General features: G+C 36.5%; 3 protein-coding genes across 3 annotated transcripts; 1 reads left to right on the forward strand and 2 right to left on the reverse strand.

Moving 5' to 3' along the window:
* Positions 1-1,012: 1,012 nt before the first annotated feature.
* Positions 1,013-3,926, forward strand: LOC104711889 (cytochrome P450 86A2). The gene is made up of 2 exons (XM_087493545.1): positions 1,013-2,031; positions 2,451-3,926. The coding sequence occupies exons 1-2, from the start codon at positions 1,610-1,612 to the stop codon at positions 3,697-3,699; spliced, it is 1,671 nt and encodes a 556-aa protein (XP_087349671.1). The 5' UTR covers positions 1,013-1,609; the 3' UTR covers positions 3,700-3,926.
* LOC104711898 (ascorbate transporter, chloroplastic) lies at positions 3,828-7,702 on the reverse strand. The gene is made up of 12 exons (XM_010428681.3): positions 7,332-7,702; positions 6,945-7,013; positions 6,494-6,855; positions 6,289-6,396; positions 6,048-6,203; positions 5,744-5,959; positions 5,450-5,659; positions 5,215-5,352; positions 4,962-5,063; positions 4,617-4,682; positions 4,447-4,531; positions 3,828-4,259 (listed from the first exon to the last, which is right to left on the reverse strand). The coding sequence occupies exons 1-12, from the start codon at positions 7,384-7,386 to the stop codon at positions 4,162-4,164; spliced, it is 1,665 nt and encodes a 554-aa protein (XP_010426983.2). The 5' UTR covers positions 7,387-7,702; the 3' UTR covers positions 3,828-4,161.
* Positions 7,703-13,556: 5,854 nt separating this feature from the next.
* On the reverse strand, positions 13,557-16,437 carry LOC104711910 (putative glycerol-3-phosphate acyltransferase 8). The gene is made up of 4 exons (XM_087493546.1): positions 15,835-16,437; positions 15,419-15,734; positions 14,308-14,782; positions 13,557-14,197 (listed from the first exon to the last, which is right to left on the reverse strand). Exons 1-4 carry the CDS (start codon positions 16,146-16,148, stop codon positions 13,794-13,796), a joined length of 1,509 nt encoding a protein of 502 aa, XP_087349672.1. The 5' UTR covers positions 16,149-16,437; the 3' UTR covers positions 13,557-13,793.
* Positions 16,438-18,747: the final 2,310 nt, after the last annotated feature.

Here is an 18,747-nt window from a genome sequence, read left to right on the forward strand (position 1 = left end):
TCACCCCTAGGGGTGAACCTAAGTATTTTACTACATAACTGCAGCGGATCGGGACTGCATTTAAAATTTTATCTTCAGTATAAAAACATATTTATATATATTATATTTACTAATGTAATAAAAATAAGAACAGGTGAAAAAGGGAACACGATCACAAGGTTTTCGCATACATACAACCCCTTTACAGAGTTATATTTGCTGCTCTGATGTTACTGCTCTCTGCGTGTGGTGATTTATGGTTGCCAACTTTACTTACCTAATATGTATACATTACTAATATATGTAACACACATTTGTCACATACATTATTACTAGAAGTAGTTATATCATCTATTTATGATAATGCAGCAAGTGTATACAAGTCAGCTCCATTTGACTTTCACATCTCATGAATGCATGCCATGGCATCTATATCTTACTCGAGATTTGTGCATGCACATAATGCACTTTTGTCTTTTGCAATATTTGGTTTTGTAAAAACAAGAAGAAAAAAAATGTAATAGCTAGAGAGACCAGAAAGGTCTAAAACTAAAGACACAATACAATGTGTTTCTTTCTTGTGGGATTAATCAATTCACTCTTTAATAGTTACACTTCTTTACCATATAAGAAAAGATTGGAAAAAAGTAGGAAAATCAGATAAAAGAGTCACGAGTTGCTTACCAAATCCCTCCCAAAAATATTAAGAACTGATAAACCAAAAAGAGAAGATTAAATATCACGTCTCCTTCTCTCTATTATAATTAATCTATATAGGTACTAAAAAAAAAAAAAAAAATCAGTTTTCAACAAAACGTGAGCATTGGTTTACGATCACTTACAAAGTCAAACCTAAAAGGTTGTATTAGGACACAATGCAAACCTATTATACATTGATTATATCATGCAAACCCTAATGTCATTACCTAACAATACATGTGTTATGTGTTCAACTCTTCTAACCCACATTAGATGTAAATAGTTAAGCAATAAAAAGATTCTACTTCTACTACTTTAATTATTATTCTCATCCATATTTTTCTGTGCTTCTTAGGTTCTCAACTAATCTCATTTAATTTAGCACACAGAGATATATAAAATAATACAATATATATGATCACACCAACACAAAAACAAAAACTCATATATGTGTATGAATATATATATAAATAATTAGAGTCATTAATTGGATTCATCATTAAATGAGACGACTCTTCTTCCTTGTGCATTTTCTCTCCTGTATCATACACTCTCCCAACTTTACCAATTCTTTGACGACTTCAAAACCTGAGCAAATCTTTTAATTTATCTCCAAAACCATAAGCGAGTTTTCACACATAAAATACTTAGTAAGAGCTGACATTTCATATCTCATTCAATTAGGATACACTCTCTCAACAATCTTCATTAATGAGGGTTGCTGCTTGCTTCTGAAGGCTAGCAGTAACAGTTTTATTTCCTCCACTTCTTTTTCTTCTTGATGCCATCTCTTTCTCTATATATATATTTTCTCATCAAAAACCTTAATTCATCCCTCAAACACCATTAAGTTTCCTTAAAAACTTTCCCGGCCATTTTTTGTTACACCGATCATTCAATTCATATATATATATATAGTCCTCCCATTGATATGGATGTATCCAATGCGATGCTGCTAGTAGCTGTTGCTACAGCTTACTGGCTATGGTTCAAGAGGATCTCACGGTGGCTAAACGGTCCACGTGTTTGGCCAGTGTTGGGCAGTCTTCCGGGTCTGATCGAGCAGCGCGACCGTATGCACGACTGGATCACCGAGAACCTCCGTGCGTGTGGCGGCACTTACCAGACATGTATCTGCGCCGTGCCTTTCTTGGCGAAGAAGCAAGGTCTCGTGACCGTCACGTGCGATCCGAAGAACATCGAGCACATGCTCAAGACCCGGTTCGATAACTACCCTAAAGGTCCTACATGGCAAGCCGTGTTCCATGACTTCCTCGGCCAAGGCATCTTCAACTCCGACGGCGACACTTGGCTCTTTCAGCGTAAAACCGCGGCTCTCGAATTCACCACCAGGTACGTAAAATCTTAACCCGACTAACATTTCCAGTGGCGGACCCAGGAAATAAATTTAGGGAAGTCAATTACAGAACAAAAAAAAAAAAAATTTAGGGAGGTCAATTACAGAACAAAAAAAATATTTGTGTTGTATTAGTGGTTTGAACCCTGGTTTAGGGAGGTCAACACTAAAGAATTTACCATTTGTGCTACTGAAACTTTGTAGAATTATATGTAAAAACAACTATTTAATTAGTTTACCCAGGTCAGGTGACCTATCTCTCCCCAATGTAAGTCCGCCCTGGTAAAATCTTAACCCGACTAACCGGGCATTCATTCATGCATGTACGATGTACACAACACTAGTTCTTTTTCTCCGGTTTACTCAATGAATAATTTTGGTTCGGTTATGTAAATTGTTTGGTTTTGTGATGCAGGACGTTGAGGCAAGCGATGGGTCGGTGGGTGAACCGAGGAATTAAACTCCGGTTCTGTCCGATTCTTGAAACGGCTCAGAACAATCACGAGCCAGTTGATCTCCAAGACTTGATACTACGGCTCACATTCGACAACATTTGCGGTTTATCATTCGGGAAGGACACACGAACCTGCGCACCGGGACTCCCCGAGAACGGGTTCGCCTCGGCATTCGACCGAGCCACGGAAGCTTCTCTGCAGCGGTTCATCATGCCGGAGTTCCTATGGAGGCTGAAGAAATGGCTTGGGCTCGGCTTAGAGGTAAGCTTGAGCCGGAGCTTGGGAGAGATCGATGGGTATCTTGATGCTGTCATTAATACACGTAAGCAAGAATTTCTGAGTCAGCAAGAGAGTGGGTCCCTCCCGAGACACGACGACCTCCTCTCTCGTTTCATGAAAAAGAAAGATCCTTCCTACAGCCAGACGACGTTTCTCCAACACGTGGTCCTTAATTTTATCCTAGCTGGACGTGACACGTCATCAGTAGCGCTGAGCTGGTTCTTCTGGCTGATCACGACGCATCCAACGGTCGAGGATAAGATCGTCCGCGAGATTTGCTCCGTTCTGATCGAGACACGTGGAACCGACTTATCGTCGTGGACGTCGGAGCCGTTGGAGTTCGACGAGGTCGACCGGCTGGTTTACCTCAAGGCGGCGCTCTCCGAGACGTTGAGGCTCTATCCATCGGTGCCTGAAGACTCGAAGCACGCCGTCAACGACGATATTTTGCCGGACGGGACTTTCGTTCCCGCGGGATCATCGGTGACTTATTCGATCTACGCGGCGGGGAGGATGAAGACGACTTGGGGAGAGGATTGCTTGGAATTTAAGCCGGAGAGGTGGATCTCGCCGGAAGATGGGAAGTTCGTGAACCACGATCAGTACAGATTCGTGGCGTTCAACGCCGGACCAAGGATCTGTCTGGGGAAAGATCTAGCGTATCTGCAGATGAAAACGATAGCGGCGGCGGTATTACTCCGGCACAGACTGACGGTGGCGCCGGGACACAAGGTGGAGCAGAAGATGTCGTTGACTTTGTTTATGAAGAACGGACTTCTGGTCAACGTCCACAAGAGGGATCTGGAAGCGATCATGAAGAGTCTCGTCGTAACCAGAGAGAGAAACGACGTCGTCGCTCTTAACGGAATATGCAGCGGCGTTATTGGTGAAGGCGTCGCTGTTAATGCGGCTGTGGCGGTTGCCGTGTAATGCAGTGCAGCTCCTCGGGTTAAATAATATTTTTATACTACTAAAATACATACATTTTCATTTGGGTTTTGTGATTTGTTGGGTAACAGTAAAAAAACATTTGTTTGGTTGTGATGATGAAAACAAACTTGTAAGCAGATACTCTCTTTTCTCTTTTTTATTTTTCTAATGTAATATAATACTTTGGTTGTTCTTCTCTAATGTAAGCTTTTACAATTTGATTCTTATCCCTTTCCCCATCAAACTGTGTAAGCTTTAAAAGAGTCCCAAAAATATACTAAAAACAAATACAGTTGTAAAAAAAAACTTGTTCCTTTATGAAACAGAGACCAGGGAACCATTTTCACACATTTGACCTCACTATCAGATCAAATGGATAGCAGTGAAAGGAAAAAAATTTAAAGCTTTGCGCACACAATCTCACTGCAGATATTTGATAAACTTGGTTCGCCGCGGTCAGGTCTAGTCGAGAATTTTCTCTCCGGTTGCGAACAAGTTCCAGACCAGAGTTCCAATTAGATACAGTGCCACTGCTACTTTGAACACATCATCCCATGAGCCTAAATATTTAGGTACAAAAATAAAGCAAGTCGTTGGTTAATAATATAATAGGATATCAACGGATCATAAATATCACAAAAGAAATCACGATATTCACACAACGTCCACCCTAGAGATCATAATCATTGGCCCAAATCTGTGTCTGTATGATTGGCAAGAATGTGGATATAGATTAAAAAAAAATACCTCGTTGGAGGATGTAACCAGTAGCTGCAGTGCCAAAGACACCAGCGAGGACACCTGCTGTGTTTGAAAGTCCTAAGAGCACACCCTGCGATCCAAAGGCATAGTTAATGAAGTCGAACAAGTTTGTTGACAAAGTGTATCAACAGAGAGAGATTTTGATGTTATCTCACAGCGTATCGTGGGCCAATGTCTTGATGATTAGAGTAGAGACCCGACTGAGAGAATGCATCCGAGCCCTGTCGGGTACAACATAAGTCTTTATGTCAGAGCTGTACACAACTCATGATAAGGTTTTTCAAGGGAGAGACAACTGTCTGTTTTAGTTGCCCGACATTGCATTTATGTCATGTTCAATTTTATAGTTGTACTCTCTGAAGAATAATCTTTGTGTCGGCACGGCCGGTGTGAAATCAGAAACGGCAAACATGTTTTTAACAGTTCCAAACTTAATATGTACACTCACATATGCATAATTCTATGGCTCTTTTAATCATACGATATTTTGACACGAATACCTGACTGCATGCCATGCAGAGAACCGCCATTGCTGGAGTTTTGACATGGCTCAGCTGACTCAGGAAGAAGGCAGGACCCAGAAAACCAATTGATTGCATAATCTGCCACATTGAACACTTTATTAGCAGTAGTAGCCTTAATTGATTCATAATGATAATAGTCTATTGTTATAAAGTTTTTGTTGTCACTCCTTTAACTGAAAGCAGCATAACAAGTCTGGCCTTTGAGTTAGTAGAAGAGTGTATTTCTTACCTTTCGAACGTTTGTAATTGAAATACCTCTACTCACTAGAGTATCAGCAATCCAACCTCCAATATTAGCGAAAATAGCCATGGTTAGCCATGGCAAGACACATAGGAGCCCAGATTCAGTGAGGTTGAACTTCAAGACCTGCAACGTGACCAAAGACCAACAATAGACATGATTCTTTTCACTTGTTCTTAATCATATTAAAACGTAAGGATATAAGTGAAGTTAAGATCCATGCCTGATTGTAATATGTAGGCATCCATGTCAATAGTATGAAAGTTCCCCAATTATGGCAGAAGTGAGAAATTATGAGAGCCCAGACAGGGGGTTTAGACAATATTAGCTTCCATGGAATAACTGTAACAGGCTCCCGTGGTTTACTACCTCCGAGGATGACCTTCTTTTCTTCTGCACTTAGGCCCGGGTCATCCTTGGGAGAGCTATATGCCTGAAAGGAAACATACATGTGTTTTAATTAATAGCTACCAAGGAAGTTTCGTAGATATCAGAATCTTAGGGGAGAAGTTCATACATATTTAAGCCATAGCATAAACCATATACTTCCAAGGGAGCCAAACGAATAGAAAACAGATGGCCATCCGAACTTGTGGATAAGCATAGGAGAGAATGCCAATCCTGTAACAGAACCGAGATACATGCCACTGTAGACAAGTGCAAGCGATCTGCTTCTCTCTGAGACAGGGATCCATTTAGAAAGCATGTTATTCATAGCAGGCATAGCAACACCCTGGAACAAAGGTAGACAGAACCAGCCAGTGAGAATACATGTCTTAGACAAGTCTAGGAAGAGAAAAGAAATTACAGAAGAGGCCAACCTCGCCAATTCCCATGAACGCCCGCACCACAAGCAAAAAAGGGAGACCAAGTCTCGCAGCGATAGGAGTCATAATTGTGGCAAAGGACCACCAGACAACACCAAAACCTAAAACCACCTTCCCACCAAACTTGTCTGCCCATATACCTCCCAGAATCTATACTCAAGAGAAGATGAGCACGGTTTTTGAGCTATATACCAAACCACATCTTACATAGAGTGATTGTAATTATAGAACTGACCTGAGTAAGTAAATAGCCCCAGAAGAAAGAGGACTGAATTAAGCCAACAGTTGCACTGCTCCAGTTATATTCTTGTGACATGGGAAGAATTGCAATGCTCATGTTCACCTGACACAAGCATCTCATCATTAAGCAAAAACGCAGTATAGTGAAAGTATACACACCCTTCAAATTTGTACAAGAATAAGCAGGATATAGTACTTACACGGTCCATATTGCATAGAAGAAACGACGCAAAGCATAACAAGACGATGACCCAGCGTCTAGGAAACTGCTGCCACCAAGGAGATGCGCTCTGTAGATTACCTTCAACTAAAATAGCTTCAGCTGAACCATCAGCAGATGGCAGCGAATCAACAACTCCATCTGTAATATCAGAATCCTCTGATTTGTAGTAAGCACGAGATCTGTTGATCTTGGTATTTCCACAGTCGTTGATACTGCTCCTAAACCTAACTCTACAGTCCATTCTTGGTTGAAGGAAAGATGTCATGTGTCCCCTCAATTCAGGCTTTAAACTAGGTTGAAGAGATAAAATCTTCCATGGTTGATGATTACGACACAATGCTACAACAATTGAAGAAAAGGAAAAAAAAAATGCTTAAAAGATGAATAAAATTGCTTAACAAAAGAGGGCATTGAAAGTAAGTAAGTACCATTAGGAAAAAGCATAAATCTGTTGGAAACGTCTGCACAAGTTTTGCCTAATCTTTGACAACCATTGCCTACAAAGTAACAAAAGGCAGTATTAGCTGCAAAACTTGGGATTCCAAAAACACCAATGATTTTGAATACCAAAGGTAGATGAGAGAATCAATTGTGAATGTTTGCACAAGACTTAAAGAAAGTTATACTAAAATTCTTCTTCACTGAAAAATTTCTTAAACAAAAACCAAAGCAATACACACATTGATGATATCGCCTCTGTATATAGAGAAACTAACTAGCGAGTTTTTCCTAAGCTCAAAGCCAATCGATTCCACTAATATATAATCCGATAAACAACCAGAAACCCTAATAAAGTGAAAGGAGAAGGGAGATACCTGAGCCGATGAAGGAACCAAAGTTCCGGTTTGAAATCAAGCCACCGAGGGCCATGTTACCTTTTGCTTCTCAGAATAAATCAAGGGAATTAGAAGAAGTGAGGGGATTTTAAGCTTCTTCCATAGAAGCGGAGTAAACGAAGCTTTCGAATAATAAAAAAAAAAAAAAATCAGAGGAGAAGAGGGGGATAAAGCCGAGAGAGAGAGACTGAGTGAGAGAGACGTTGAAGCGGGAAAAAATCACTCACTGGACTAGTGGCCATATGGGGAACCAGAGAAGAAGCAAAGGGTGGGTCGATAAAGTGACACGTGGCACATCATCTTCTACTCGTTGGAACACCTCCGTTGCTCTCCCAATTACGAACCTACCCCCATGTCTCCCTTTCGTTTCCTTTAATTCCTTTGGTAAACTCCCGAGGGTATTATTGGAACTTTGCGTGGAAAATATCTGAGCCGTTACAGCCGAAGATGACCTCACCCTTGCCACACCCAATGAAAAAGACAGGGTAGGTTAACTCAATGAATAAAACACTGACACGTCACTATTGGGCTTTCACTGGGCTTACAATTCCAATCTATAATATATATAATAGCAAACCCACTTTTTGGTGTCAATTTTTAATCCAACGAATAAGATTGATTCTAGTTTTAATCCAACGGTTTAAAATTATGTGTCTTTTCGTCGCACCCCCATCTTTCAAAAATCACACCTCTTAGTCTTTGCATCTCTTTGTTGTACTTCCTGGTTTCAAAAATCACATCCATACATTTTTACACCTTTTAAATCACACCTCTTAGTCTTTGCATCTCTTTGTTGTACCTCATGGTTTCAAAAATCACATCCATTCATTTTTACACATTTTAAATCACACCTCTTAGTCTTTGCATATACCTCCTGGTTTCAAAAATCACATCCATTAATTTTTACACCTTTTAATTTCACACCTCTATGTGTTACACCTTTTTGTTGTACCTCCCTGTTTCACATCTATTAATTTTTACACCTTTACATTTCACACCTCTATGTCTTACACCTCTTTGTTTATTATATATAAACTTTTCTTGACTACATAAATAAGTTTTGAAAAATTGTTTTCTGAGTATTAAAGAATTGTATTATTGAAGTGTTTTTTAACTTTCAAGCATCAATCTCTATTTAATTTTTTCTGCGAATGACTTGTAGTGTTTCTCTGTTAGATTATTATTACTGTTAGTCGACACTATTAAGTTCATACATTAATCTTAGTTTTGTTAACTTTAGTCTCTTCAAAATTTTTAGCCTTTCCGGTTTTCATGTTTTTGCATGGCTAATGTTATTAAGTACGTGTGCCATATTTTTTTGCATGGCTAATGTTTTTGATTCTCAATGTGCAAGTTTTTTGACTTTCTGGAAAAACCTATTTATTTTTTCTAACAAACATGGTATAAATGTTAATTTTTTTTTTGGTAGGATGTCCATTAGATGTTCATGATCCAGGTTAGTTTATATTTTTTTGTAAATACAGTTTTTAAAAAATTTAGTTGAATTATAATTTCTTATACTTTCTGGGTTTCAAACATTTTGATAATATATAGAAATATTACAAATGAACATGGAAATAGAGAGTGCCGAAGAAAAAGCCAGACATACTTATGACAACACAAAATCAAATTCTAGAAAGCGTAAACAAGACCAAATGACAAGTCAAGTTAGAAAGAAAAGATCTACTAAAGGTAACTTATTTAGTCTTTGATGACTTTCTAATTTGTATATACAACTTTTAAAAAACGTAATGTATAACAGTCACTTTTAGAGTGATCTGGAATCTGCCAAAAAAAAAAAAAACAAGAAATATATAAAATTAGTGTTTAACTCAAAGAAGAGAACATCAAAAGGTGAGATATTATTATCACTTGTTTCACCACATCGACTTCGTTTTCGCTGTCGTTTATTGAAGAACATGATGGTACCGATTCATAGACATAAGTGGGAATTCAATTCCTAATATATGGTTGATATACGGAAATAAACTACTCACCACTACAGAGCTAAAGTTTTCCATAAGAGCTCTCCGCTTTGTCTCTCTCTCTCTCTTAATTTTTCTTCGTCTTACCCCCATCTTTTAAAAATCGCACCTATTAAACCATTTGTTAATGATCTCAAAAGTTGTAATGTTTCGGTCTAACAATTGCGTTTCTTCGTTGCACCCCCAGCTTTCCATGTTGGCATCCGTTAATTTTCACACCTTTTTGTTTTACACATCTTTGTTTATATAAAGTTGCAATGTTTTGATATAACAATTGTGTTTCTTCGTTGTACCCCTAGCTTTTAATGGTTGCACATGTTAGTTTTCGCACCTTTTTGTTTCATACCTCTTTGTTTTCACACTCTTTGTTTTTATATATATACAGAATTTTATGGACTTTGAAAAGAGTTTTTCTTCTTTGAGTATTACTAATGATCTCATCCTTTGTTAATGATCTCAAAGTTGCAAAGTTTTGGTCCAAAAATTGTGTTTCTTCGCTGCACCCCCAACTTTCCATGTTGGCACCCATTAGTTTTCACACCCTTTTGTTTTACACCTCTTTGTTTATATAAAGTTGCAATGTTTTGATCCAACAATTGTGTTTCTTCGTTGTACCCCTAGCTTTCAATGGTTGTACTTGTTAGTTTTCGCACCTTTTTGTTTCACACCTTTTTGTTTTCACACTCTTTGTTTTCTCTATATAATAGCAAACCCACTTTTGGGGGTCAATCTAACGGATGAGATTGTTTCTATTATCTCATCAAACGGTTTAAAATTATTTATGATCCCAACAGTTGCAAGTTTTTTTCCAATAATCATGTTTCTTCGTCGTACCCCCTATCTTTTAAAAATCGCACCTATTAAACCCTTTGTTAATGATCTCAAAAGTTGCAATGTTTTGGTCCAACAATTGTGTTTCATCTTTGCACCCCCAGCTTTCCATGTTGGCACCCGTTAGTTTTCACACCCTTTTGTTTTACACCTCTTTGTTTATATAAAGTTACAATGTTTTCCAACAATTGTGTTTCTTTGTTGTACCTCTAGCTTTTAATGGTTGCACTTGTTAGTTTTCAAACCTTTTTGTTTCACACCTCTTTGTTTTCACACTCTTTGTTTTTAGGAAAAAAGATGGCTAACTACACGAAGTATTGGAGAATGCATGGTCACACATACCAAGTATAATATTGTATCCTCAACTACACGAAGTATATGTATTGCATGACCACATGTATGAACTATATGACGTTATGTGGTCAACACCATAGACATACAATCTGGTACACCGGTCGAATAATTCCGGTTAAGACCGACGTTGACTCCGGCGTTGACCAACATTGACCAAAAAAAATTGTATTTTAATTTTTTTCTATGAAAAAACAAAATAATAAATTACTATATTATTGAATTATTTAATAAATTACCAAGTATAATAAATTATTTATGAATTTTCATGATTAGAAAACATTCTATTCAATATCTAAATATCTTAGGTATCTCTAATGTATTTATTCTTATAATTAATTAATTTTTTTTAAAGCTAAAATAATAGTTAAATAAAAATAATTAATAATTATTTTCAAGATATTAATAGATTTTATCTTGATTTTAGGATATGTTTGCAAAAGGATATAGAATAAGAGGATTTTTGCAAATGCCCTTATGTTATATATTGAAAATAATTATGTATCATTATATTTTATCTATTAAAAGTAAATAGTGTTAATTTTTTTGTTATTGTTTACATGTTATTAGGAGTATGTAAATTTTTTTTATACCAAAGAGTATCTAAAATTTTGTATACTCTTTACCATGCAAATTTTAAAGTAAAGAGTCATATACTCAAATCTTTTGCATATTATTTTCTAATGAAAATAGTTGAATTTGATTTTATTGATTCTTGTAGTATTTAAAATTTTAAATAATATGATGATCAGAGATTTATATATATAAAATCATTAATAATTACATATGTTATATATATATATATATATATATATTTCTTGAAAATAATTATTAATAATTTTATTTAACTATTAGTTTAGCTTCAAAAATAAAAGTAACTAATTATAAGAATGAATACATTAGAGATATAGAAATAATTAGATATTGAATAGAATGTGTTTTCTAATCATGAAAACCCATATATAATTTAAGATAATAATTTATGATTTTGTTTTTTAATAGAAAATATTAAAATACAATTTTTTTTGGTCAATGTTAGTCAACGCCGGAGTCAATGTCGGTCTTTGCCGGAATCATTCGACCGGTGTACCGGATTGTATGTCTATGGTATTGACCACATAACGTCATATAGTTCATGCATGTGGCCATGCAATACATATACTTCGTGTAGTTGATGATACAATATTATACTTGGCATGTATGACCATGCATTCTCCAATATTTCAGGTAGCTAGCCATCTTTTTTCCTTGTTTTTATATATATACAGATTTTTACGGATTTTGAAAAGAGTTTTTGTTCTTTGAGTATTATTAATGATCTCACCCTTTGTTAATGATCTCAAAGTTGCAAAGTTTTGGTCCAATAATTGTGTTTCTTTGTTGCACCCCCAGCTTTCCATGTTGGTACCCGTTAGTTTTCACACCCTTTTGTTTTACACCTCTTTGTTTATATAAAGTTGCAATGTTTTGATCCAACAATTGTGTTTTTTCGTTTTACCCCTAGCTTTCAATGGTTGCACTTGTTAGTTTTTGCACCTTTTTGTTTCACACATCTCTGTTTTCACACTCTTTGTTTTTATATATATACATATTTTTGTGGACTTTGAAAATAGTTTTTGTTCTTTTGAGTATGATTAATGATCTCACCCTTTGTTAATGATCTCAAAAGTTGCAAAGTTTTGGTCCAACAATTGTGTTTCTTCGTTGCACCTTCAGCTTTCTATGTTAGCACCCGTTAGTTTTCACACCTTTTTGATTTACACTTCTTTGTTTATATAAAGTTGCAATGTTTTGATCCAACAATTGTGTTTCTTTGTTGTACCCCTAGCTTTCAATGGTTGCACTTGTTATTTTTCAACCCTTTTTGTTTCACACTTTTGTTTCACACCTCTTTGTTTTCACATCTTTTTGTTTTTATATATATACAGATTTTTATGGATTTTGAAAAGAGTTTTTGTTATTTAAGTATTATTAATGATCTCACCCTTTGTTAATGATCTCAAAAGTAGTAAAAACTCGATCCAACAATTGTGTTTTTCGTCGCATCCCCAACTTTTCATGTAGGCACCCGTTAGTTTTCATATCTTTTTGTTTTACACCTCTTTATTTATATAAAGTTTCAGTATTTTGATCCAACAATTATGTTTCTTCGTTGTACCCCTTGATTTCAATGTTTGCACTTGTTAGTTTTTGTATCTTTTTGTTTCACACCTTTTTGTTTCACATGTCTTTATTTTCATATTTTTGCATTTCTTCGTTGTATCGCCATCTTTCAAAAATCGCACCTATTAATTCTTTCACATTTTTTTCACACCTCTATGTTTCAAAAATCGCACTTTTTTGTTTTATACCTTTATTATTTTTATAAATTTTGATAGAATAATGATTTAATTTTTATTCTATGTGAATATCTTTCAAAATTGATTATCTAAGTATAATTCAGTAAACCTAGATTTATATATTTTTAACATTATTCTCTTATTGTCACTGAATCGATTTTTCATTTTTATATATATAACAAATATTTTATTTAACTAATTTAGTTAATTCATCTTAGTCATTATTTATGACTTTTATATTATACAGTTAAAAAATTACCAAAAAAATTTTACTCGAAATATGAAATTAACAATGTTAATCATTTCAAGTTTTCACTTTTCCGTGCGGTAACGCACGGGCCAACATCCTAGTATGTAATAATAACAGAGTATGATTGGGCTTAGCAGACGTAATTCTCGTTTAAAAGTAGTAGTTGGTTTAGCTAAACTTATCTGCAGCTTCTGAATTCGCTAATTGTGAAGTAAAAGAGTACTTTCTTTAGCTATATGGATGTCTTATAAGTAGATGGAAAGAGGATGTGTATGTTTGTCAATAATATGCTTTTGGTGCTTTGCTTTCATCAAGTGCTGCTGTTTAGAATCCATACGACTTCATTTATAGTTCACTGTCGACAAGTGCTGGACGACAGTAAGTTAAGTTATGAACTGATAGTAGCAACTATCATGGCATCTTCTATGTTCACGTTAAATTATGGCTATTTAGATATAAAGTTTTCATATATTCTCATTCCAAATACTGAAGAAGCATATGCTTTTGGCCTTTAACACCCCTTCGACATTTATATAAGAAAATTGCCTATATATTTAGAAAATACAATAACCAATACATCTTCAACTTTACTTTATCCAGCAATGACACATGAAAATTCGTATATGACCTAGCTTCACTCCCAAGTCAATGGCAATTAACTATAAAAATCCTTGTTTTTGGACTTTCACTTCTTCGAGTTGTTGATTGACTCCACCCTGCCGTCATTACCTCCAAGCAAAAGATACTTATCCTTGCGGGTAAGTTCGGTGCATTCGAATCCCAATACAGCGCCGATAACTTTCTGGACGTAATTGGCCACCTCAAACGGAGTCTTCCCACCGCCTTTGACTGTCATTTCTTCAGGCAAGCGATCCAAGAAAGTGGCTTCGTAGCTTGGTCTTGGGTTCATGAAGAAGAAGTAAACGTCCCAGAACTTCACACCCCTCACCGTCGTCCCGTTGAACATTCCTTGTTTGCAGTTCATGGCTACTGGCACGATCCTGTCGCTTAGCTCCGCGAATAGAGCGCTAAATCTCAGTAGATACTCTTCTCTGCACGTTGTGCCTTCCGGACATATCACCAAGTCGCCTGTTTATACACCAAAGCATATCAAAAGCTCAACTCACTCTGTTGATTTTCAATTCTCCTCTTAAGATTAATTTGGACGTCCGTAAGAATTAAGACATTAGGTTAGGTACCTTTCTCGAGAAGTTTTCTCATGCGGGCAGCATCAGCAACACGGTCACGGGTGAGTGCAACAGCAGGAATAGGAGAAAGCAAAATGGAGAGACGAGATACACTGTAAGTGACGCAACTGATCTTGCGTCCAAGAGCAATGGCAATGATGATGGGATCAAGTGCCGTACGGTGGTTAAGGACATAAAGGTTGCCCAGAGTTCCCGGGGATGGAGGGGGAGGACGGTGGCCACGTATGGTTAAGTGAATCCCAAGCATCTCGTAAGTGTAACGGACAAAGCGTTCAGGTAAAGGGAGGTTGAAGTAGACGCGAAAGATGGAGAGGATGAAACCAAAGGGAAGCCAGAGGAATACGATAACGGCGTTCAACGGGGTTGGACGTTGCACTAAACGCCCGTCGTGGAAGACTATGCGTTTTTTCAAACGTTCTTTTGGAATTGTTGTGGCTGACTTGGTCGCATGAACCATGTAACCTTTCTGTTATTATACCAAAAAACGTTATTCATTTCAGATGTATAACTGAAAGTACTAGGAGGATAATATAACATGTCTCTAAATTGTTTAATCAAGATTCCAACTAAGCTTTAAAAGAAAAAAAGAAAAAAGAAATATATTTTTCTGAACTATTTGAAGTGTGTGTTCATTAAATGGACAGCCCCAAAATGTTGGTGGTACTAGTAAAGGTGGTTGGGGGAGAAGAAAGCAAAACAAAAATCAATCAATAGGTATAGGTTTGGGTGCATTTATGAACCGTGCTAATTACTTATTAAATAAAAAAACATTATGATTTTTATAAGATTCATTCACGCGTAGACATAATTAATGACACTAAACCAGTCAACAAGTTAAATTATGGAGTACTATTGTTTAGCCTAGTTAATGAATAGTACACGACAAGATTAATAAATAAATAAACGAACAGTAATCACAAATCAGTACAAAGACTTCCAAAACTTGTCCTACATACACTAATCTAATCAATACTGAATAATGTAGTAATATTGTATTGTATGTCCTTAACCTAGAACTTAAGTAAGTTTAATTAACTACTTCGAGCCAAAGTGTGAAATGCACAATTTATTATAGATTATAAACCGGATTAACATAAAGTACCTTGCATATAGACATGAAATCGTGGTCGGAGGTTCGATCACCGAGGCCAAGATCGGGTGATTCGTCGCCAAACTCTTTCAAAACGGCTAACCTCTTAAGATCACCAACAAGAACACCAGGCTTCTTCACAAATCCAGTGGCTCTTTTGGTTTTGGGGTTGACTTCAATCTCTGTTCCCAAAACTTTATCTCCTCCAAGATAATCTTTCACAAAAGGCTCCACCATCACTATCGGATTCGCCGTCACCACCACTTTCCTCTTCTTACACTTATCAAACACCTCAAAACTGTCTTTCCTCACATCCGCCGCATAAAACCTGTATAAACGAATATATACAGTAGTAAAAACAGTTGAATAGTATTAAAAAACAAAACAGTTGTTAGATCAGATCTGTGGATAATGGAGGCCGGACGTACCTTGGAAGAACGGCGCGAGAGACGAGTTCGATGTCGCGGATTTTGAGACCAGCGTAGGAGATGAAGATGAGGATTTGGATTCCTACAGCCTCGGATATGAAGAGGTAAGAAACGATGACGATAGGTAACGAGAGAAGGAGGACTAGTCCACGGAATAGGCTTCCAGCTTCGACAGCGATGAGCATGAAGTAAGGGAACGAGCTTCTTGAGAGAAGCAGAGTCCCGTCAAGATCTGCGGCGATCGAGTCATACTCTCCGTCTTTGCATTCTGTTATCGGAGGAAAGTTTCGACTCTTCTTATCCGGAGAAGACATCTTCACTCGCCGACTCTCTCTCTATCAATCTCTCTCGTTAATGTAGCTAGGTTCTACAAGAAAATAGTGTGGAATGAAAGAGAGGGAACCTTGGTTGTTTTAAATGCAATAGAATTCACTTGAAATTACCAAAATGGGGTGGGTTCTAAAAAAATAAGTGAGATTTATCATCTTTTGACTTTATTGTTTTGTAATAAAAAAAAAAAAAGAGCAACCACCGTAATATACCAATTTGAATCTATAAATAGTGATAATTTTATTAAGGAGAATGTACAATACAACCTTTTATAGGAAGCAGAGAAGACTAGTCACGATAAAGTTGATATTTATGCTCTACATAACTAAGGGAAAAACTAATCACAATAAAGTCTAAATTAAATGTATCATATGCTGTGGCCTGTGTGTATTTAGCTAATAGCGAGTAGATAAAAAGAATTCTCCTAAGTAACTCTAACAAGAGTTTGATCCTAGACATCATTGACATTGCAAGGTTTGACCACAACATAATTATATAGTATTGTTTTTGAAAGATATGGTTGAATAGATGAGAAAAAATAAAAGCGATCACAACACAAGGTAAGGTAGTTCAGCCGCTCACCTACATATATAGAAGGCCGTAATATTAAATACAGTGGGGTTGTAATTTGTCTATATATCATCTTTGTGTTGCTATATATGTCAACCGTGTCATATCCACAAATAACGCAAAACTCTATGGCCACATGTCATATTTATTAGTATATGAAAATGACTTCATATCCGACATGCATACATATCTATATATGTTGTATAATATTGCGAGATCGTTGACTCTCAGTCGCATTCCGATCGAACGTCTTTCTGAGTTTAGCATGAATTTTCGTATGTTATATATATAACCCCAATTTGAATTGTGTCATCTACTTTTGTCTCAGATTTAACAATTCAAAAATTATGTTGAAGCGAAACTCGCAGGAAACCTTTTATGAAGAGTGTACTGTATGTGCTGCTTCCAATTAGACAAGTTGTCTAAGACAACATACTCATTTATGCATGATTTCATCCAGATTAGATTAGAATATCATCAATTAGTAGAAAAATGTATAATCACAGCAACAAAGAAGTCTTCGTTGTGCAAGTTAGATAGATCTTGTTCTCACTTGAGCATTATCATCTGTTTATTCGACCGTTGGGAATTGCATGCACCGCTTAGAGCCCGACATTTATGTATGATCAAGAATATATAATACTTGATAAGTATTTTAAATTGTTTATAGATTCTGAAAATAAACACATAATAATATATTCTATTTATCGATTTTAACTTTAAAGGCTCTTACGAGTTTTCAGAATATATTAGCTCTGTTTATTTTTTTTTTACAAAAATATTTTCCTCTTGTAGAGTTGTTTGTTAATCAACACATGATACGTTTATTTCATCAATCGCATAATATTAATTTATATCAATTATATGATTTAAACTAATTTTGTTTTCTTCTTCTTTCTTTGTGTGCAAACATATAGATTCATTCATTCAAACAAACTATATACAGGAAGAGGGATCAAAGTTCCAAAGTTTAAAAAGTTACAAAGAAGGGCTTTCCCCAAAACCTTAAACATAAAGGTAGAAACATAAGACATCAAGTAGTAGTCCATGAGAGCTGTGATACAAACGCCTGAAGGCAGCTTGGAACATGTGAGGTTACGGTTACTTGAATGCACATCCTCGAGGGATTCGACGAATGATAAGCTTGTCATGGTCATTAGACTCTTTGACGTTAAAGAAAGGATCATATCCAAGAATCTCACCGGATTGAGGTGCATTAACAAAAGCAGATCATTGGTAATGATTCGTTGGGCTATAGCCCAGGTGATGGAGGGAATGTTGAGTGTCGGTTTCCTAGCTTCGTCGGGTAAGCACATTGGAGTCCAGGGCAGAAGACCATTGAGCTGCAGACCATTCAAAGGGAACCAAAGCCAAATAATGCCAAAGAGATAGAGCAATGCGTAACAATACATGTGGATTCTCTCTCGTTTGGCGCCATTTGCCAAAGAGATTAAGAAATCCACACAAAGCATGTACTCGGATTGCCATTGGGATATAAGGAACAAGCTTGGGCTTTTGGATTGTTGGTAACATGGATAAAATTCGGTTGATGGAACTAATGCTGAAAGGCAGTTGATGTGCTTCATCGGATGGGATCATTGACATCCAGGCCAATAGACCATAGAGATGCAAGACTTTACATTCAGACCATACCAGGGGATTAAGACATTGAACAAGCCTCCCAAGTATGGCAAAACGTAGCAATGCAGGTGGGTTCTCTCTCATATGGCGCCCTTTGCGAAAGAGATTAAGAAGTCCACACAAAGTATGATGCCGGTTTGACAATGATAGATATAGATCAGACTTTTTCTTATGGGATGATGGAACTACCAACATGGTTCAGCATAAGGGTTTTGGCTGAGAACTAGAAGCGCTAAAAGATAGAGAGTTCAGAAAACTATTCTTCTTCCATTTATGAGATACCGCAGACAAAATCACAGTTTGAGCATTAACCAGGCTCGTAGCATAACTTATGTATATCCAGAACATTCTAGGTACTCGGAGTCTCAGATG

The sequence above is a fragment of the Camelina sativa genome, chromosome 2, assembly GCF_030686135.1.
Source record: "Camelina sativa cultivar CO46 ecotype springtype chromosome 2, ASM3068613v1".
In the NCBI taxonomy this organism is placed as follows: Eukaryota; Viridiplantae; Streptophyta; class Magnoliopsida; order Brassicales; family Brassicaceae; genus Camelina; species Camelina sativa.